Raw genomic sequence first — 23850 nt, forward strand, 5'->3', positions numbered from 1 at the left:
AAATAACCCCCTTGGTGATGATTGAATGAATAACATTCTTGACTTTAGTAACTGGCAAGGTGGCTAACAAGCTAGCAAATGCTAAACTAAGGTTCATATCATGTAAGTTTTCAAGCTATAATGAGCAGCTCAAGTAGCAAACCCAATATGACTCATTATGGTTTGAAAACAAGTGCAGATATTTGCCACCTGAGACAGACACTGGAACAATGCCTCAGCAAGAGAAATGTTACATTTACACCATTACCAAGGTTTGCTGGCAAACTGTCTAAGTGATAACTATCATGGTTCTTACACAAGTAGACAAATTAGCCCTGACACTCCAGATTGATGTGAGTAGGCAGAGTAAATTGGGTGCACTTTCTTATTTATACAGTTCACCAATCAGCCAATCCCGTAACAGCTGCATCAATAATCAGGTATTCCAATCTAACTGACCATCAAGTGTACTTTTAAATACTATAAAGATGCTATAAATGGGACAACGTGATCGGGTGGTCTGAATTAAATACAATTTTAACATTAAAAAAAAAAAACTTATTAACACACCTTGTGGGAAGCGCTGAGTCAGGGAATCCGTTCTATCGATCGTCTGTTGGATGTCGTGAGGTTAAGCCGAAACTCTTCTGACATTTACCAGACGAATGAATGCGGTGTTCAGTCTCGTCTGACCGGCAAGAAACGAGGAAATGGATCGGTTCGAAGCTGTGGTATAATTTCCAGCTTTTCCCTGCAGACCTGAGCTTTGTGAAACTCCCTCAAGCTGGCAGCACAATGAACTGTTTACGGTTACACAATCTCCATCAAGTTTCTGCTCGGTCGCTTAATGAGTTTGTGTGGCGTAATGCATGTACTGTCGAGAAACCTTTGGCTGCTGTTTCTATTATTTCCTCAGATAGACCCAGACTGTAGATCCAGTTTATAGCATGAAAAAAAAAAAGCTTTGCTATCTACTGTATATATTGTCTAAAACTACAGTAGTGCTTTAGATTAAACCTCCCTCGACTGCCATTATATTACAGCATTTCTGCATAGAAGTTCCAGCTAGAACATAAACAATTTTAGTTTCAGTGGTGGACGAGGTGCACAAGCCATGTGCTCTATTTAAATTAGAGATACACAGGGTAAAATATGACTCCAGTAAAGGTTTTCCCTTTAAACTTTCTCTTGAGTAAAAGTACAAAAGTATTTGCTTTCATATGTATTTAAGTATACAAAATACTTTGATTTATGATGGCTAAAATGTTCCTATCATTTTTGTCACAAGACCCTAATGTTGCTCTCAACACACTGATCTATTAATAGAATGGACTCATTGAGCTCATTCTATTAATAGATCAGTGTGTTAAGAGCAACATTAGGGTCTTGTGACCAAAATGATAGGAACATATTGCTAATGTTACTCCCAAAATGTTCTGCTTGCCGTTGAACTGATGCTGAACTGTATGTTCATGTTAAGTAAATGCCACCAAGCGCCAATCAAGACGTTCAAAACAGAACACATGCTCTACCCTGATTGGATAAAACCTTTACTGGTCAAGCAGACAGCAATCCACCACTCGTAAATAAAAAGGAACGACTGATTTTACAAAATGTAGTTGAGTAAAAAATAAGATATTTGACTTTGAAATGTAGTAAAGTTACAGTAAAATTTTTGCTCAAATTGAAATACTTTAGTAAAGTACAGATACACGAAAAAGCTACTTAAATACAGTAATAAATTACATTTACACCACTGAGTAGTATTATTGTGCATATTTCTAATGCGTTATCTTTTTGTATAGAAATGTCTCACATGTCTCACTGTTTGATGCTTCATGTAATCACTTTGCTCATCTGTGTTCAACATGTAGAATTCCAGTTACTTATTCAAAGCAATATGACAGTAGTGTTAGCAACATCATTAGCTGGCATGGCAGACAATTCTTTAGATGACACTTGTTTTAAAATTAAATAAGAGATACCTGTATTTGTCCCATAGTGGGGAAATTTCTGTTTGGGGGAGGTGCTTGCTTTGTGGTTGAGGCATTGGTTTTGGATCCGAAGGTCATAAGTTCAAATCCCAATCACACCAACCTGAGCAAGGCCCTTAACTCCTTAGTTGCTCAGTTGGATAAGTGAGAGAAATGTAAGTTGCTCTGGATAAGGGCATCTAGCAAATTCTGTAAATGCAAGATGACGACCTTTCCATGTGAGTTAGCTAGCAATCCAGCTCATGTGCTACAATGTGAGTGTGGCTTCCCTACGACCTATTTGCACTAATGGACCAAGGTAAAATATTTTGCCATTTTTATTGGACATTTTATGGAGGACTCTCAACAGTCACCGTACCTTGTGAGGTTTCTCAGTATTTAAAATTTTTTGGGATAGAGTTTATGCTTACCTCTAGTTTCCTTAGCAAATTCATTTTTTTATCTTGTTCACTTCAAGAGACAGAAAAGGAGATTGTGGTGGAAATACAGTAACCCCCCGTTTATCGTGGTTGTTACGCTCAAAAACCGCCCACGATAAACGAAAAATCCCCATAAACGAGCGCTAACTCAAAAATTCTCCTTTATGTATACAGTACTGTCCTGTATTAACAGTTAACTTCATTTTATAATGAATAATTATATTGTTATTAATAAATTTCATTATTTCAACATAAAACTTCATAAAAACAATTCCCTGTAAGTTTTTTGATCTAATATAACTAATTAGTTATGTGGCAAATGCAGTTCCACGATAAATCGAATTTGAACCGTGGAAAAGCGGGGGATTACTGTATTCCAAACCCAATGTAGCTGCTTATACCACCATAAAACTCACATAAGTGGATGCAAGTGCAGTAAAAGCAGACAATCTTTATTTATCCAAACAATCAGTTACAAAATGACAGGCAGAAATGTAGTCAAACCAAGAAGGTTGAAGTTGTGTGATGTGCAGAAAACAGAAAAGTAGTTTGTGAATGGGAATATTTGCGTGTATTGGAGATCCAGAGTATGAGAGAGCATGTGTGGTTTGGTAGTTGGAGTTTGTGGTGGCTATTTTGGCTGCAATGGTTGTTGGGATCACAAGTACACAACTGGCTGTGATCTGACATATAAGTGCTATACAGTAGCATAAGTGACAACAGGAACTAACTGTCTAATGAATGCTTTAGAGCATTACATATAACTATTAGCTGTTAAAAAATGCATTGGTCGACAAGAACTAAACTAATTAAAGTATCTAACACAATAAGCCAAGGAAGGGAAATAACATTAGCTATTCGTGTTCACACCACCTATATGTAAAAGAAAGCCAATTTTAACACATTAATCATTATAATATATACTTGTAGCATTTTTTCTTCATTTATGCAGCTTTATTTTTACTCATGGATTAAAATAACATTCATCTTTGCAGCAGTATTTCATTAACATTTAAACAAGCATCACATGATAAATGTATTCACTTTCTTTCTTTTAAATATTGTTTTTCTTTGTTTTTCTTCATTTTTTTTTCTGGTGCAGGTTCTTTTTTTTGTGTGCAATTTTTCATGCTTTAGCTAATCTAAGCATTCAACTGAATTTCATTGTAAGATTCAAAGAGTTGAGTAAAATTTTTCATCCAAAGCTATTTTATCATACATGTATATAAAAATAATTTTGATACTTTTCTAGTAGTTAAAAAAATTATTTTTTATCTGAACAATCAGTACAATGTGACACATGAAAATGACATTAAATGTAATTATTTTACTAGCTATAGTTCTTAATAAAGGCATTCTTCTGCTAATGTTAACTAACATGGCACATTATGTTTGTTAATGTAAAACATTACCAAAAAATGCTGATGCAGTTATCTCGACAATTTCTATTCACAATATGATTTATCTTAATGCAGAAGACAAAACAAAAAACACGCTTGCTTCCCAGAGCAGACTCTTGCTCATTAAACATGAAAGACGAATCTGTTCTGTTTATACAGTTTTAATCTTCATCATGTTTTGCAGTACACCATAAAGACAGTCAGATTACCACACACAGCTGTTATATCTTCTGCAGCAGAGATTTCATTCAGCTCTCATCTTGACCATGAAAAATGTTATTCCCGTGTGCTAAAAGCCTGCTGAGCGCCTGGTTATTGGTATTCTCAATCGCTCTCTGTTTGGAATTTCCCTCACCTTTAGTTTTTTTATTCACAATTATTTCAGAGGTCAAGCGAGTAGCTCTCACACACATTAGCCTGCAGGGTCATGAGGGCAAAGCTGAGAATCTAACCAAGCCATCTGTAATTTCTGCCAGGTTCCTACCGTGTTATGTGTTTGCATCATGGCCTGAATGCTGTAATGAAAATTTGGTTATTTCAACAGTTGTTTTAATTATTGGATTAATTAAGGTGTAATGGAGTCACTATAATTAACATACCTAGTTCCTTTATTTTTTCCAGAGTTGGCATGTTTGTTAAAAAGCTAAGCCAAAAAATTATGAGCATTTAGATATCTTCATTTTTGGGATCTTAATCTCAGGTTTTCTGTTTATACATCTGCAGTTAGCTTCACTTCAGGAAACTTACTCAATAACATTAACATCAGCCATGTATTAAAACCACTTGCATAATATTGTGTAGTTCCTCTTGTGCCATTTACAGTTCTGACACATCAAGGCCTGAACTATACACCAAGCCCTTTGAAGGTATACTGTGGTATCCACCACCAAAATGTTAACTGCTGATTTTTTTAATTGCTGGAAGTTGTGGGTTGGGGCCTTAATTGATCAGTTTGGTTGTCCAGTGTGTCTCACAGATGCACAGATTGAGATCTGGGGAATTCAGAGGCAAAAATTGGGAATTGAATTGAGAATTGAAACAAACAAAAAGAACTAAAACATAATTCATTCTACAGACAAATGCATTGCCATAAGGGAAGACTGTTGCCATGAAGGTTGGTACTTGGTCTGCAACAATGTTAGGGTGGGTGGTTCATGTACAAAGTAGCATCCAAACATGCATCGATGAACCTTGTGTTCCCAAGACCCTGTTGCTGGTTTACAGTTATCTTTCTTTGGACCACGTTTGGTAGGCACTAATCACTGCATACCGAGAATAACTCACAAGACATGCAAAGAGATAGCAGTTGTGGTCAAGTCAAGTTTGTTTCTATAGCGTTTTTCACAACAGACATTGTCTCAAAGCAGCTTTACAGAAATCAACATTAAGGTGAATGGTGTGTATTTATCCCTGATGAGCAGCCTGTGACTGTGGCAAGGAAAAACTCCCTTAGATGTAATGAGGAAGAAACCTTGAGAGGAACCAGACTCAAAAGGGGAATCCATCCTCATCCCCATCCTTAATATGGAGACAGTTTGATAAATGCAACTCTGAATAAATGTGGGTTTAAAGTTTTTCATAGCTGCATTACAATAATAGATAAATGACTTTTCTATACTTTTGACTCTCCCTGTCTAACTAAATCTTACTTACTAACTTACTAAACAAAAAAAGCCTTAGATTTCATAATCTTGTAAATATTGTTGACCAAAAACAAACCTGACATGATATTAAATTGAGTATAATGCTAGACCGTAGATCATTAGCTGACTTGACTTTACTTAAGCTTGAGCTTAAACTACCAGCTAATTCATGCAAAAAAAAAGTCATGTTAGCATAAAATGTAGGATTAGCTTGTTTCTCTTCACCATTTTTGCCATTTCCCAATCTGCCCACTATATATCCTGTATATATCCAACATTCAGTGTCTCCTAAATTGTTGCATGCTTAAATGCGTATTCCTAAAGTAGCCAGATGGTCTACATTTTCCCGTAGATGTTTGTATATATGGACACTTTCCTCTGCCCACAACTTCTGCAGACATGGTGAACAAATGATGTGTCACTGATGTGTCTTCAGTTCTTAGAGTTTTAAATGTAAGAACTTACATAATAACAACTTTCCTCACGATCGCTGTATCGGGTAATTTCCGGACCGTAATCATTCACTTTACTCTGATGATAGATTTTGTCTTTGGCACAAATCTTCAGGAGCTCCATCATGTCTGATTGACCACAACTTCTTCCATTCTTCTTAATTGTTGCCATTAGTTTCTCCATTTGTGGTCATAATGTGTGGGTTTAAGAATAAACCTTAGAGAGATCAGACACCCTTTTACAAATTTAACATTATATTTGTATTTTTTAATAGTTTGATTATCATAGTTATTATTTTATTTAATTATTATTATTTAATATTTATGGGTTGCATAGTTTCAAATCGCAGCTTGTTCATTTTTAATGTATCTGTTGCCAATTTTATTTATATATAAATATTATATAAATACATATAATATTTGTAAAAAATATAAATAATGTATGAAGAAAATGCAACGAGATGCTTGTTTACAGCAGCAGGGTGCATAACTTAGCAATGACATTGTCTTCTGATGCAATGCATATTAGCTTGTTCTAGTACTTGCAGACTCTCTTGCTATACATTTAAAAGCGTGTACTTTTTCCTCATAGAGTGTGAACAGAGATATCAGACTGCTTTCACCCCACCCAAAAAATACTATTATGACCTGTAGTGTGGAAAAAAAAATGCCCAAGCATATGACTAGACTTTTTTTTCTACTCCACAGGTCATAAGGGTTTTTTTTTTTTTTTTTGGAACAGGGCTAAAAGCATATGTAATTAGCTGTTTATAAATGGATGAGGTGTTGATTGCTGTGCAAGTCTGATATCTCTGTTCACACTCTGTTTACAGTATAGCTTACTGCAGAATCCTGTGATCAGGCTCAAATTGCCTAAGCTGTATGAACCTTCACCTTATAGACACATAAGCTCATGTTGCTCTATTTTTCCCTCCTTGTCAGGAGTGTAAGGCTTAGCACCATGTACGCTGCCAGATCTCCCCGTTTGTATCTCTAATGTAAAAAAAATAGAATCATGAACAACTTAGCGATAAGATTTAGAGTTGAATCTCTTCATTTAATTGCTTTATGTAATTTTCACACATCCAACAGGATATCCTTAAACTGACCTTAACATGCATGTACTTGTCCTAGAACTGTGTATTATATGCAGTGTAGCATCAGGAAATCCTTGTGCAGTGAATAACGCGGATAAAATTTATCACAGAGCAACGACATTTAAATGTCCTGAAGCGATCTGCATTTAGTGTAATCATTATAAAGCCTAAAGAACTATTAAAAAAAAGGGCTGTAAAACTATTCATATACTTGGAATATACAACTTGGAAATGTCATCCCCAAAATGCTAGCCGGCTAGTTAACTAATAGAAAACTAGCTCATGCTTGTCAAACACTGTGGCATTTGAGAGTCCTGATCTGCATCGTCATCATCCCGCTGATTTATTTCAGTGTCCAGACCTGTTAAAGTATAACACAGCAATTTAAACTGGTCTGTCACTAAAATAAGGCATCTATTAGCTAATCTAGCATTCTGGAATGGTTTGTTTATACACTATATTTCCAAAAGTATTGGGTCACCTGGTCATAAATATGGTATGTGGTTTTTGAGGATTGCATTCCACATTTGGTTTCAATTTGCTCTTATAATTCCCCTCACTCTTCTGGGAAGATGTTCCACTAGATTTTGGAGTGTGCTTATGGATATCTGTGTTCATCAGCAACAAGGGTATTACGAAAGGCAGGTACTGATGTAGGTGAGGGGTGCAGTCAATGTTCCAATTCATCCCAAAGGTGTTTAGTAGGGATGAGATCAGAGCTCTATAGCAGGATACTCAAGATCTTTCCCTCCAAACCATGTAAATCATATCTACAAGGAGCTCATTTTGTGCACAGGGGCATTGCCATGCTGGAACAGGTTTGGGTTTCCAAGTTCAAGTGAATGCAAAATCTTATTACAGCGCATCTATGGACGTTCTATACAATTAAGCACCTCCAGTTTTGTGGTAACAGTTTGGAAAAGAACCACATATAGCAGGAAAAGTCAGGTGTCCCATTACTTTTGGCAATATAATGTATATACTAGTGTTATCTCTGCTCCTTTTTTGTCTTTTAAGTGTTTGTTTGGTTCTACAAATATGCTGAAAAATACACAAAAGCCTAAACCCTCATCTAGTATAACAATTCCCCTGCACACAATGTCAGCTCCCTGAAGATAAGGTTTACATGGGTTTGAGATCTTGAGTGGCCTGCAATACAGTTCCGACCTCAACCTTAAGCTCTGACCTCATTGAAAAGCTGACTGCATCTGGGGCCTCCTCATCTCACCTACATCAGTAGACTTAGCTAACACCATTGTGGTGAGCACAAATCTTCTGAAATACACTCTAAGATTTGGTCTAACATCTCCTCAGAAGAGTGGGGGAACAGCGAATGAAGGCTAAACGTTGATGGATATGAAATTCTATGACTCTGTTTCCACACCTACATGTTCTGTCCCTTACATACATCTCCACCACATGTGGAACGGCCCTCTGAACAATGCCAGAGACAAATTTTTAAAATTAAATTTAAAATATATGTTTTACTCGTATCATATCTCTATTTGATGATGAAGGTTGGCTTTCAAAATAAAATTTCCCGTAGTTATTCACATAGCCTGATTATTTGTTAGATTCACCCACCAAACATATGAATATGAATACAAATGTAAAAAAAAATTTGATGTTTTGATTTCAAAAGCAATGAATATAAAAAAGTAATCATGGTAGTAATAATGCTTTTTTAATAGGCTCTATATCTCTTAAAAAGTGATGCTCATGTGGTGCATACCAACATAATAAACTAATCTAGCATTAGGAGGCATAATTAATACATTTAAAAATGGTAATAAAATCTCCACAATAATACCGGTAGTCACTCCGGCCCATGCAATTTTTTTTATACAGACCGACTCGGAACGGCATTAAAAGAAAGGAAAAATTAAGGACTCCTTTTATATAGTACATAGATACTCTTTATATTTCCTTATTATATTGGAACATAACATTGTTTCATTTTTATAATGCATTTTACCTCTTCCTCCTATTTTTCAGAATGAGAAACAGAAAGCGCTTTATTGCCAAGTACATGTGCACTCGAGCTTTCAGTCGCACATTTTTTTATAGACGATAAATAAATAAAAAATAAGAAAAAAATTAAATATGGAAAAGGTTGTCACTTTAAAGTGACTTCAAGGCCACTTTAATCACAAAATGATTGTTTTCCATCCAAAAACTTTTTTTTTTCCATGTTTTAAAAGTACCACATTAAGGATGTTATTACTACTCCAGTCGAATTAGTGCCTCTCAGATTTGCATGTGCTGATCGTGGAGCTCAGCAGGTGTTCGGTTCACTATTTACTCCTGCCAGAACCGTTCAATCTGGGCCAACATGAGGGACTACGCACACGAAGTTGGCTGAAATCCATTTATTCGTTATTTTATTAAACCCAGTGAAGCGTTTAAGTGTGTGTTGGTGTGTGGAAGGCTGATACTGGCAGTGCAGTGGCCTTGCATGCGAGAGGTGTGTGTGAGTGTGTGTGTGAGAGAGAGTGAGTGAGTGAGTGAGTGATCACCTTTAGTCTCTTGCTGCATGTCTTTCCTCAGCTCATCTCCCTCTCTGTGCACTGACCATTACTCAGAGTGTAAGAGAGAAAGAGGGATGTACTTGTCTGCTTGTCTGATCCCTTAATGTATTTATTGTTTTCACTTTGTGAGTTTTCCGGGAGAAACACACACAACCGAGCTTCCAGTAACTAGTGAAACAGATGCATGAAGTGCATTCCTCTCCTCTCTGGTGTCTATGCAAGTATGACAATGGGGTCAGTAGGTCTTCTTTGCTGTGGGTTTCCATATATAACACACACAGCTAAGGAAACACTACTCACTCCTGAAGCTCACACAGCTCATGCCAAGTCTCAGCCTTCCGTATCTCTCACCTGATTCCAACCCACTGACTGTTTCAAATGCAGTGCCGCATGAGGGACGGAAAAATCATGGACATCCAATAATGATTTTTCCACCCGTGTCCCTTGTGTAGAGAGATTTCTTCAGATTCTTTGAAAAGTCTAATGATATACTCCATCTGTGATGAGATATTTAACTGTTTTGCAATTTTATATTGCGGATCATTATTCTGTGTAGACACAATCTTTCACAGATTGGTGAAGCTCTGCACCACATTTCTGAGAGACTCTGCCTCTCTATTATATAGTCAGATACACTATTTATACCTAATCCTGTTGCAAATGACCCTTAATAGTTGCAAAATGTTTCTCCAACTGTTTAATTTTAATAGTATTTATTTTTTCCAGACTTTTGCTGGCCCGTTTTTTAAGAGGAGTGTTAAAAAAGTTGGATCGCTGTGTACAAGGTAAATAAAAACAGAATGCAACTGAATCTCATAAACCTCAATTTTAGAGAACATGAAATGTTTAAACTGAGGAAATGTAATAATTAAAAAAAAAAAAAAACAAGGTCATTTTGAACTTGTTTTTATGTTCTTTTGTGAATAAATTAGAGGTTTACTCTATTTACAATTTACACAGTGTTCCAACTTTTTTGAAATTGGGGTTGCAGATTACCACCAAAGATTACAAAATAATAATGAATAAACAAAAAACCAGATAGGAGCTGTGCACTTACTGTATAGTAATCAATTATGGGTTGGCATAAAGCAGCCAAAATGTAAGGTGGACTTATTTTTATGTAACTGTTGTGGAATATTCTTGGAATATTATTTTCTTGCGCCCTTTATTATAAACCGATCAACAATGACCTTTGATTTATTTATTTATTTTACTGTAGTCCATCAAGTCAAGTCAAGTTTATTTCTATAGCGCTTTTCACAACAGACATTGTCTCAAAGCAGCTTTACACAAATCAACAGTCAAAGTGAATGATGTGTATTTATCCCTGATGAGCAGCCGTGGCGACTGTGGCAAGGAAAAACTTCCTTAGATGTTATGAGGAAGAAACCTTGAGAGGAACCAGATTCAAAAGGGGAACCCATCCTCATTTGGGTGACATCAAGAGTGTGATCATAAATCTTTCAACAATACAATAGTCCATCTGTATAATGGATACATTTCCCCATTTTTCTATTGCTGATGAACAAACTAACGCTGAGTCTCAAATGTCGTATTTATGCACTGTTCAAGGTTATACAAACACTTAATGCGTTTCCTCATACAAGTTTTATTTTAAAAACGTCTCATGTAGCAAAAGATCTTTTCTTTTGTTAACTAGTCTTTTACATTCTTTACATTAATTAATTCTTTTGAATGTGAGGTCAGAGTTTCTATTTCGAGGTGACAACAATTAAGATTTTAAAATAGAAGAACTTATGTGTAAAAACATTTTAATTCAGTTTCATTGGTATAGCGCATTTAACAATGGACATTTTCCCGAAGTAAGTTCACAGATGTAGCGAATTTAGCTTGCAAAAAGGGAAATCCCCCCCCCTTCTTTATGCCGTACAAGTTATAGAGCATGTATTACGATCAAATATTGCAGTGACTTTGAAGTGTGAGCGCCACTCAGAGACAATCACTTATGAAAAATATGGCGTTTAATGAATGAGACAAACACAACATAGAACTAACTACACAAATGTACATAAAAGAGGAAAAGCAGTTAAGAATATGTAGAAGGAGGAAAAGAAGGAAAAAGAAGAAAGAGAGAGAGAGAGAAAGAAAAGGAATGGCAAGCTTACCTTCAAAAATAACCACAACCTAAATGAGAATCATCAAGAAATTTAAATTCACCTTAATAAAGGGGCTCGAGCTTAATCATGTGCTTAAATGGTCTTTAAAACGATTACTTGCATTGGCTTTTGCTAAACAAGAGTCCGGATGAGGTGGACAAAGGAAATTCTTGAAGAGTCCATTAGGAGGCAGTTAGAAGTTCTTCCAGGTTCTCCTGAAGATCAGAGTAGGAGAAGTTCTTGAAGGTAAAGCTTGCCAGAAGATCTGCCTTCGAAGGGTTTGAGTCACGTCTCGAAGAAGAGTTCTTGAGGGACGTTTTAAAGGTCCCCGAGCCACACCCATCTTTTGTGAAATGTTTGATATCATTTGATATTTTTAATCCATCCATTTTGTATAATGCTTATTTAGTCTGATAGACTTGGTCTTGGTTACTGGACGCATTTCTGTGTAATGCTTTTTTATCACCGATCCCCACTTATCCTCTTTACTTCGATGAGCTTTGGCATTTCTACTGGTCTTGTCATATCAGAGGTACAGAAAGTGTTCCTCTAGATTTTAGGGAATTGGGAAAGGTGAATGAATGTATTGGTTTCTCAACAATCTCCCACTAAATGGAACTTATCTATTTATCTACCTGTCTGTCTGTCTCATCTGTCTGTCTGTCCTGCTGTCTGTCTAAAAATTTATATTGCAAATATCTAATAATATAATAGTATACTACAGTATCTTCAGTATATGCATAACACACACACACACACACACACACACACACACACACACACACACACACTGTTATAAATTCAATGCATTAGCTTACCTAAAAACACCTAAGGCTTGTAAACTCTATACTACATGTGTGCAGGAAGATCTAATAAGAGTGACCTTATAAGATCTCATGAGGATTTTGTTTTTGCGGAGGAACGTTATGCTTTAGAGCAGCCTGCCTTTTAGGTGCAAGTGCAAATTCAACCCCGAGCTTAAGAGCAGAACAGTTTTAACACATGGTTATTCACTGAGCCTGAACACTGAGCTCGAAGCTTTTGCAAAGAAACTTTTTTTAATGAATTTTAACAGAAATTACAAGTACATCCAGGACTTTTACTTCTCATTGCTATTTATTTAGGGGTTCCCAAGTGTTTTTGTTTTTTCTTTAATTTGTGTGCCTTTGAGAGAATTCTGAATCTCATTTAAAGTTCTACATTTCTAAAATTAGTTTTCTGTCATCTTTTATGTTGTCTTCCTTCTGCTGTCTTTAAAATGCACTTCTCTTTTTTCTATTGCGCTCTCTCTCTCTCTCTCTCTCTCTCTCTCTCTCTCTCTCTCTCTCTCTCTTCGCTCGCTTCCCTTCTCACTTTCAGATTTTTTTTTAATTACAATTTTCTCTGTTTATTCTCTATTAAATCCCCCACTTCCTCGTAGATGAAAGCATCCAGTAATTCAATATCATGATCATCTTTCAGGCCTTTTATGACTGGGTTGTTTTTCTTCTTAATGCTACTGTCAGAGAAAGGACCCAGAGCAAATCTAATTGTCTCCACCATTATAATATGCATTTTTTTCCCTTTTTTCCTCTCCTGATCTTCCAGATAGACAGTTTTGTTCAGTTTTATAATTTGATTTATTTCTATACATCAGGACACAAATGCATACTGAGTACTGATAGAAACAAAGTGCTGCTTCTGACACTTTTCAGGATTAAGATCTAAGGGTGCTCTCAAAGTCAGAATTTAGGATCCAGGCGCAAATTGCCAGGGTGATCCAACCAGTCATTATGGTGTAGTGTAGTCGACTAGGTTGTGCTTTTGTCTATATATTTATAGAGTGCTGGATAGTGGTAAATGATTTAAAGAAGTACAAGTGCTCTTACAAAACTATTCACCCTCCTGCTATAGCTTTTGCTCCCTCACAGCCGGACTGTGCAACAGTTTCGTCTTTCATGCTATAAGTCTACAAATACATAGCGACACACACAGTCCAACTCAATATATATCTGCTTTGCAACTTGGCACCTTCCTTTTGTGTGCTGTTAAATACACTAAAAATGCAGCTAACCAGCATGTCACCTTTAAATGTAAAATAATTATTAGTATATAGATAATATCTTTGTACTTTAGTCCTTATGCAGACATGAGCAAAACAATTATACTCGACTTTTTACCTCTATCCCTTCAACTTTGTGCAATATCATACCTGTGTGCAACAATCACTGCACTATATTGTCACTTTCTTTAATGGCCAGTGTGTATTGTGTTCTATGCTTGGCCAGTTGTGTTTCAGCTGTGTTATGTGGAATCATGATGTTTGTATTAGTCTTAAAATATCATTGAAATAATTGGACAATCACTGTACAATGTTGCCACTTTCTGTTTTCTGTGTAAGGGTATATATTTTGATGTAAGTTTTGTTTAGTCCAGCACTGCTAAAATAAATAATAAAAATGTAAATACGTTCATTGAATATTTGTATATTCATTTATATACATTGCTATTTGCACTTCTGGGTAAATGCTGACTGCATTTCATTGGCTTTGTACTTGTACTCTGCACAGTGACTAATCTAATCTAATCGTATCTAATCTGTATATTAAATGGTAACATTTGGTTTACTTCTAAACCATAAACAAGTTTCTTGTATGCTCAGGTGTACATGACAAATAAATCTGATTCTAATTATTAGCTTTGCGTTTTAGTCAGTGCTGCACTTTTATTTGCAGTCAGACTTATTATCCACTTGCACTTATCTCATTTATACAACTGAGCGGTTGAGGGTTTAGTGCTTAGTGGTACTAAGATTTGAACTCACAACCTTCTGATAAATTATTGTTCTGCACTGCATTATTTGTACCATTGCACTTAATATAATCCTGTATGTACTGTAGGTCTGGTTAGCATTACTTAGCTTTGTGTTGTCTTGTGTATTCCTGTATTGTTTATGTAACACTTTGATTCTTTCATTTCACTGTGTATATCATTTTATAGCTATATGGTTGAATCGAGGAAAAAAGACTCTTGACTTGATGATAAATTTCCAGGCATCAGAGAAACTGTTGATTGGTCTTTCAACAAGACTTGGTATTTATTTAGTTATAAGAAATGGAGATGAAAAACTTGGTGAATGAGCAGGTGGATTGATACACACTCACTGCTGTGTTCAAAAATCATAAGAAGACTTAATCAAATGGCAAAAATTGCAGAAATTCTGCTGTGCAGGTGGTTTTGCTGGAACATAAATTGTTCAAAAAGCACTTTTTGAAAGTTGAGAATTGAGACCAGTTATGAATTCCCTCAAATGCACACTGCTGAAGAACCTTTTAGGTAGTTGGATTGGATTTTGCTCCCCGAAAAGTGTAGTGCTGGGTCACTTGACCTGAAGATGGCCTGCTTTTTGTCTTATTTTATTTTCTCATATCTTCTGTTATTTTATATTTATAGTCCCTTTTATTTAATGCACACATTTCTAAGCAGCTGATCAGGTTTGCAATTTACTGCAAGTTGTATTCTGATTATAACTATGTTTGTGACATAAAAATCTTGAAATCTTTCAAGACAATTTGTGTCTGTCTTCTAGGATCATCAAGCAGGTTCGTATATCTCTAATAAAGAGATACGTTATGATGTTTAGTATTATCTAAGAATTAAGTGCTGGTGAGAAACACTGATGTGCTGATTGCCTCTTCCTTGTTCACTGTGTTTATTGCTTTGCTAAATCTTCATTATACATTAATTGAAGGTGTGAGATGTCTGAATGAGTGTGTGGATCAGCTGTTAGTACTTTGATTGTATTTCTGTGTGTCTCAGGCCCTCGGTAAATACCCACCGCTCTTCAACGACATCTCCTTCTGGCTGCCAGCTGAGGGCTACACAGAGACTGACTTCTACGATTTGGTGCGCAGCATCGGAGGAGATCTGGTTGAGAAGGTCGAGCTGCAGGACCAGTTCACTCATCCAAAGTAAGAGCCAGAACGCTTCTCTTATTACTGTTTATTCGAGTGACTGAGACTGACATTAAAGGAAATAAAAAACTGCAGAAGCCCAAATTCAGACAAAAGAAAACATCTTTATGAATATTTTTATTGAAAAGTCACAAAATAATAGTGTTTACACATAATAAGAGTAGAGGCTTAGATTCAAACATATACTGTACATCTAACAGGAACTTTGCTTCCACCCCTGGGGTGCAGATCCATCAGAATCAAACACATCTAAAATCTGTGTGTTCTTAAAAAAATAAATAAAAATAAAAAAAACCTCAGTCTAGCTTTTTAAAGAGGTTTTTATTTGGTTTGACCCTCTGGGAAAGCCCTTAAAGTTAGAACACCTTGATAAAGCTAGAACTTTTAACAATCTAAAGAACTCCTAAGCACATTTCTTGTTGTTTTTCCAAAAGTATAGATAGAATATCAGATAGATAGATGCATAAATGGATAGATGGCTAAATAAATGGATAGATGGATGGATTTGGCAGATGGCCAGATAGATGAAAATGTCTAAGATTAAAAAAAAAAAAAAAAAGATTCAAATGGAAATCCAACAGTAGATGGTTTCCAGTTTACCTGGACAGGTGGAGGGAAGGAGGAATGAAAGAATAAAGAAATGGAAGAAAGGAATGAAGGAATGATTGATGTACGAATGGTTGAAAAAGATGGATGGATTGGAGGAAGTATGGGTGGGTAAATGGTTGGAAGTAGGAATGCAAAAATGGATGAAAGGAAGAAGGATAAAACTGATTGACAAAGACATGTATTGGAGGGTTTTAGTGTTTTTCCTATGAGGGAGGTCATTCAGGGGTTCTAACTTTTGTTGGTCCAAGACTGAATCCTGACCACTCCTTGATTTATTTTAAAAGTAGGCTTTGATACACAGTGCATTACTACGAGCATGTCGAAGTTATTAGACATTAAAACCTCCATCAAAAATCTCCAAACTTCATTGCATTTTGTTGCACATCTATCGTTTTCCTACACCCACATCACATGCAATTAGCATTCCTCAAAGTGGGAAAAGTGGGTTATACGAGTTATATAGCAATGCCTATAAATCCCAGTGTGTAAAAATCCATCAGCAGTGACTCAGCATTCACCACGTCTAATGAAAGAACTGACAAGTGCCACACCGGAGCTTATCAAAGTCAGGAAGCATCATTTGAAATCATGCATTTGATCTCAGCTGAGATCAGTATTTTCACAAGGGCACTGAACTCTGCCTCACAGAAATTAGAGTAAAAAATTGATCGATTTTGTTAGCTTGGTTTTGTCATGTTTCCGTAACGCATTTCGTACGCTATATTGCCATAAGTTACACCTGGTCATAAGTATGGTATGTGCTTTGGGAGCATCACATTTCCACATTTAGTCCCAATTTGCTCTTATAATTTCTTCCACTCTTCTGGGAAGATGTTCCACTATAATTTGTAGTGCGCTTGTGGAGATTTGTGCTGTGTTAGTAAAGTCAAGTAGATTAGATTAGATTAGATTCAACTTTATTGTCATTACACATGTACAAGTACAATGCAACGAAATGCAGTTTGGGTCTAACCAGAGTGCAATAACAGCAAGTGCAGGATATATAGATTTAACATGAATTTACAGTTAAATAAAATAAAGACTATAAACAGTAATTAAAAGATGAATATGTACTATAAATGTTGTATACAGATGAATATATGTTATATATGTAAAACACAATATACAGAGTAGTGTATATATATATGTACTATAAATATAAATATATAAGTACTGATGTAGGTGAGGTGTGGAGGCCTGGGATGCAGTCAGTGTTCCAATTTATACCAAAAGTGTTTAATAGGGTTGAGGTCAGAGCTCTATAGCAGTAGATGTTCCACTCCAAAAGCACTGCATATCTTCATGTAGTTTGCTTTGTGCACAGGGGCATTGCTATGCTGGAACAGGTTTGGGTTTCCATTGTACTGTTTCGTTGATGGATATACACTGCAAAATAGGGTGCAAAAATCTTTCTTTTATCTTAAAATATTTTTGTAATGTTTATGTTTATGTAACCCAAATCAGGTTTTAATTTTTCAAACATTTGATTATATAGAGCTCCCAAATAATTATTTATTGATTAAATTGTCCTGCATCCTGATTTGCATGTTGCATCCAGATTATGGGTTGTGTTCCCTGAATTGACAACTTCCCTGTATTGACAATTGAGAAACTCATTACAGTATCGTATTTCCTGTCATTACAGTATAGCATTTCCTTTTATTGCATTATAGTATTTCTTATTAGTCAAGAAATTAAGTTTAGAAATTATTCACCCCACTATGGTGAGTGGGAGATGAAACCCATACTGTTCATGAGCGAAATTACTTCTTTTACATCTCTTGTTACCTAAAATGTACAAAAGTACTTGCTTTTGTTTAAAAAAAAAAAAAATATATATATATATATATATATATATATATATATATATATATATATATATATATATATATATATATATATACACAGTGAGGAAAATAAGTATTTGAACACACTGCTATTTTGCAAGTTCTCCCACTTGGAGGGGTCTGAAATTGTCCTCAGAGGTGCATGTCCACTGTGAGAGACATAATCTAAAAACAAAATCCAGAAATCACAATGTATGATTTTTTAACTATTTCTTTGTATGATACAGCTGCAAATAAGTATTTGAACACCTGAGAAAGTCAATGTTAATATTTGGTACAGTAGCCTTTGTTTGCAATTACCGAGGTCAAACGTTTCCTGTGGTTTTTCACCAGGTTTGCACACACTGCAGGAGGGATTTTAGCCCACTCCACCACACAGATCTTCTCTAGATCAGTCAGCTTTCTGGCCTGTCGCTGAGAAACACAGAGTTCAGAGTTTTTTTTTTAGATTATGTCTCTCACAGTGGACATGCACCTACGATGACAATTTCAGACCCCTCCATGATTTCTAAGTGGGAGAACTTGCAAAATAGCAGGGTGTTCAAATACTTATTTTCCTCACTGTATATACTGTATATATTCCATTCTCTTCTACATCATACCTTTTAAACAGATTTCTATTGTTGGAGGCATTTTGCAGATACCCTCATCCATAGTGACTTACAATTAACTCATTTATTCACCTGAGTAGTTGAGGGTTAAGGGATTTGCTCAGGGGCTCAGCAGCAGCAGCAGCATGGTGTTGCTTTGCTTTGAATTCATGACATTCTCATTTATGGATCTCTGAGCTACCACCTACTCTACACACACTTGCAAGGTTCAGGGGATTCTGATTGTGATCTTGCAACAGTTTTTCATTAAATGGGAAATCTCATTCAAAGTTTACATTTATACATATTACAACATGGACTGAAAAAGTGGAAAACTCTGTGGTTGAGGCTCTGTGTTACTCATCGAAAGATTATGGGTTAAAGCTGCAACTCTTGGGGCCCTTGTGCATGGCCCTTAACCCTCTGTAGTCCAGGGGTGCCATATTATGGCTGAGCCTGTGCTCTGACCCCAGCTTCCCAACATCGCTAGGATATGTGAAGAAAGAATTTCACTGTGCTGTAAAAGTATATATGACAAGTATAAATCTTTCTTTCTTTCTTTCACTGCACTGTACATCAGCTGCATATTAAAGGTGTCACACTACAACACGCTCAAAGACTGTAGGGAATCAAAGTGGTCAGAAGTGTTTGGGCCAGACTCGTCTCCCAAAGGCTGCTGGAGATCCCTGTACAAACCTCCGATAGAGAAACGCACTGCGGATCTCCAATGGAGGATTGTTCACTGGGCGGTAGCTACGAACAGACACGTGGCACACATCGAACCCACCATAGGGAGGGAATGTGTCTTCTGTAACACAGACGAGTCAGTAGACCACCTGTTTCTGCACTGCTGCAGGCTGAGAGGACTGTTCAGGGTGTTAGAGGGATGGGTCAGAGACCTGGGCAGTATCTTCAGTGAAGAGCTTTTTATCTTTGGGCCTAAGTACGTGAGCACAGACAGAAACCGTGTCTGCCTAATAAACTTCCTAATAGGAGACTCAAAGCTGGCAATTTGGTTAACTAGGAAGAGGAAGCTCAGGAGCGAAGGCACAGAAGATCCTGAGGTGATGGTTAGAGCTCTAATATCTGCTAGGCTCAGGGCGGAGTTCGCATATTTTAAACTGACAAACAATCTGGATGGTTTTGTGAACGCCTGGGCACTAAATGATGTCTTGTGCACGCTGGACCAGGATCATCGACTAATTCTAAATGTGTGATGTTTTAATTTGTGTCCCCTCGTTTAATCCAAGCGTCGTTTTTAATGGGTGCATAAGCAGGTTTTGTTTTTGTTGCTTTTTTATTTTTTATTTACTTTTTAACATCTTTATGTGCACACCAGTATTTATTTATTTAATTTTAATTTTTTTCCTTTTACCCTTTTATCCATCTAATTATTTATGAAAGTGTCCATCCATCTGTGCATTTATTTATTTATTTATTTATTTATTTTATTTATTTTAATTTCTTTTGTTTTTTCTTTTTGGGCATGTTATCGATAGTATGGGTACTAAGGTGGAATGTTAACTAAGTGAAACAAAGGAAAAATAAAGGTGTGTTAAAAGTCAAAAAAATCTTTCTTTCTTTCTTTCTTTCTTTCTCTCTCTCTCTCTCTCTCTCTCTCTCTCTCTCTCTCTCTCTCTCTCTCTCTCTCTCTCTCTCTCTCTCTCATATCACATAAATGTCCCATAAAAACATAATAGAGGAATAGAATTGACATTATAAAAAATATATATAAAATAAATAAAAATAATAAATAAAATAAAATGAAAAATAGAATTTACACTGGAAATGGAATTTATACTGTATATGTACATTGAAAGAGAATGAGGAGACGGCATGTTTGATTAAAGGAAATGAAGTAAAGACGTTACAGATTTAAAATGAAAGGAAACAAGAAAATACTCTGAGAGAGATCATATTTAAGTACTAATATGTTGTTGCAAATGAAGGAGCTGGAGGAGGCTGGAGGAGGTTGTACATTGATATTAAATACATCTTTTTTTTTTTTTTTATTGTTTTTTTACTTAAAACCGAATGTACAGTATCACGTTACTCTTTTGTCTCTGCTTCTCCCAGGTTTGTATGTTCTCTTAGGTTAGTTAAAGACAAGAACAAGCAGTCAAATTATGAATTTTGCATTACATCTTTAATGTTTTGCTGTAGTTTTTGTATTGTGCCATTGACTACCAGTGTAGTACAGGTTTTGTAGAATGCTTTTTCTCTCTGCTGTATACTGGTTTATATCTAGAATAGCAATTAAAAAGTCTAATTCCACAAAAAGAATTTCAAATCGCTGAGTAAGTATACGAACAAATACACTCAGGATTATGGAGCTTCTCTCCGTTTTTTTCCCCTTTTAAAAGATCTCTTTAAAAACCTTGCAATGAAGAGTTTTCTTTTTAAAGAAGTTTCATGTAGAGCCTTGGGTACTATGGATTCTGAAGACCCTTTGGACTTTTTTAATAGTTCTAGCTTTCAAAAGTTTCCCTTTCTTGAACATGAAATACTCTGTTGTAGGGTTCTGCATAGAGCCTTTAACAGCTCCCACAAAGGAATAAACGCTAAGAGCACTTTAGCTTGTTTTTTTTTGATGGGAAGTGAATTCACAGTGGAAGGGTTGTGTAGTTACTGAGCAGTTTTCAGGAATTAATGTGCATATTCTTGCATTTACAATTCTGAAGTTGTAAGGTGAGATTTGGCCTTATGGAGAGTGATGTGAAGTTATTTTGCTTATACAGCTGAGAGATTGAGGGTAAGGGCCTTGCTGAAGGGCCCAGCAGTAACAGCTTGCTTGTCCTGGGATTTGAACCCATGTCCTTCTGATAAAAAGTCAGAAATCATCCACTGAGCTGCTAATTATTGTTTAATTTTTCAAATGCTAATAAATATTTTAGTCATGATGGATAACATTTTAGTCATAATGGGAGTCACTGTCTAGCATCAACAAGATCTGAACAATGTCATTACGATTGTCATTTACTTTTCTGTCACTGCATAAAAATCACCACTGATGTTTCAGTTTTCTTTACACGTGTAATTGAGCATGTTGGTCTCCTTCCTTTTACTATGACAGCACACACTCTCAATTCTTCCCACCCAGAGAGCAACCATCCCTCACATGCTAACCATAAACCTTTTAGACTGATGGCTAATTAGGCGGACTTAGCGAGCAGCTGGGAATTGGCTATGACTAAACTGGGGGGAAGTTGTGTAAAAATGAAAATGATGAACTTAGCCTTGGCTGTGTGTGTAGTACGGCTTACAGCACACCCAAATACACAATCCAATTCACTCTTATGAATGCAGAGCTCGTCGTCTCTTCAGCAGCTGATCAAGTTTCAGACCATGCACAAGGTCAAATTCTCACACGGTTAATTTTTCGTTTCCGCTGCACGCATCACTGCAGTATGATGGCGATAAGTGCTAACTAAAAAAAATTACAAATTGTAAATTTGAAGCTTTACGAGACTAAAGTCAAAATATTTGAATAACGAAGTCATAGCAATACGAGATTAATGTGAAAAATCTGCAGCATTAAATGTACATGAAAGATTTGGTTAAATCCTACTTTAGGTTAGGATTCAACTCCTACATTAACTGCGCATCAACACGGAGTTATAATTAGTTAAACGACACTTCAGCGGTTATATGGGAAAGTTCATTTATTCCAGAAAAAAGTACAGACAGACATTGAGGAAATTGCCTAATTTTTGCAGTCTGAATGATATTGATGGTTACGTCTGCGTGCTATTCGAAGATATGCTGTTTCTCAAGAGATTGTGAGGATAATCATCTAAGAAATCAACTCTGAAGGAGTTCAACTCCGGCATGTTTGACGCTTTGTTCTCGTAGTGCTACCACTTTATTCTTGTCATCTTTGATTTATTTTTTATTTTTTTTAAGGTGGCGCTAAAATGTCGTCGTGCTGCAGACATCCACGCTTGGAATCGTGTTTACTTTAAACAGAATATTTTAAGCTCGGTGATCACCGCTCACTTCCTGCATGATTGCCAATTTGAGTCCTGATGTGCTCTTGGAGCTAATGGGGCTAACATTAGGGTGTGTTGATGTTGTGGAGTGTAAGACTGCTGTGCATTTTAGCTCAGTGTTAATGACAGGAGGAGGCGGGCTTAAGCGCTCTCAGTAGCTCCATTTGGAACTTTCTAATGTTTCAGATATTACACTGCTCACTTTATTAGGCACCGAAAACATTAGCTCAACACTTCTCTCTCTCTTTCTGTCCTGGTTTTCTTTTTCTCGCTTTGACCCTGTTTTGCCCCGTTGATATTTATTCTGATGGGGAGGAGTTTACCTATATGTGTGTAGAGAGAGAGAAAGAGAGAGAGAGAGAGAGAGAGAGAGAGAGATATTCAGGACCTGCAGTGCGTAAAAAAAAGACTGCAAGCATTTATCTCTGTCCTCTCTCTTAATCTTTTTTAAATAGCAGCTTTTCTCTCCCTCTGTCTTAATGACATCCATAAATAAGAAAGCAAACAGAGGTGATGGGAGTCCATGCTGGGCCAGCGAGCAGCAAAGTCATTATTATACATTTTGTCTTATACGTGCTTTTCCCTAATTTCATTTTCCTAATGTGTTTTTTGTGTATCAAGCAACACGAGAGGCGGTCTAAATTCTTACTCATTTTCCCGGCTGTGAGTTCAATCACCTGTTCTTGCTCGCCGAAGTGTGTGTATGTGAGAGAGTGCTGCGAAAACCTGCATTATCACGTTTGCCCGAAGAGGGCGGACGCTTCTGCTTGTACTCCCCTCCATCCTTGCCACCTCTCCGCAAACACCATGAGTAATGACAGAGGACGGACGGTCACGTCTCGACATGACGTTTTTGCGCAGTGACCTTTGGGAAAAAGTTGTTTTCTGGAAATAAAACAATGTCTTGATTGGTGCACTTTTTTGTCCTGTATTGCAGCAGTGCTGACTTGGCACTTTTGCAACCTGCTAATGTAATGATGAGTTTGACAAAGATGACAGCTGATATGTCAGTACTGCGACAGCACATTTTCATCCTGTTGTCATATATGTATCTTCTGAATCTACTGCAGACCAGACCAGCTCTGACTCAGCCGTCTAGACATCACAATTTGGCCCTTGTCAAACACAAAATGTTTACTTGCTGCCTAATATATCCCACCTACTAACAGGTGCCATGATGAAGAGATCAGTGTTCTTCACTTCACTGCTCATAACATCATAATGTTATGCCTG

General features: G+C 36.4%; 1 protein-coding gene across 3 annotated transcripts in view; it reads left to right on the top strand.

Annotated features, from left to right (window-relative positions):
- fars2 (phenylalanyl-tRNA synthetase 2, mitochondrial) overlaps positions 1-23850 on the top strand; it is a 158851-nt gene that overhangs the window by 72432 nt on the left and 62569 nt on the right. For all 3 annotated transcript variants that reach the window (XM_046847393.1, XM_046847394.1, XM_046847395.1), the window contains one exon: positions 15428-15579. In XM_046847393.1, coding sequence (XP_046703349.1) covers positions 15428-15579 — 152 coding nt within the window. The remainder of the gene's footprint in view (positions 1-15427; positions 15580-23850) is intronic.

This window comes from Silurus meridionalis, chromosome 4 (genome assembly GCF_014805685.1).
Source record: "Silurus meridionalis isolate SWU-2019-XX chromosome 4, ASM1480568v1, whole genome shotgun sequence".
Classification (NCBI taxonomy): domain Eukaryota; kingdom Metazoa; phylum Chordata; class Actinopteri; order Siluriformes; family Siluridae; genus Silurus; species Silurus meridionalis.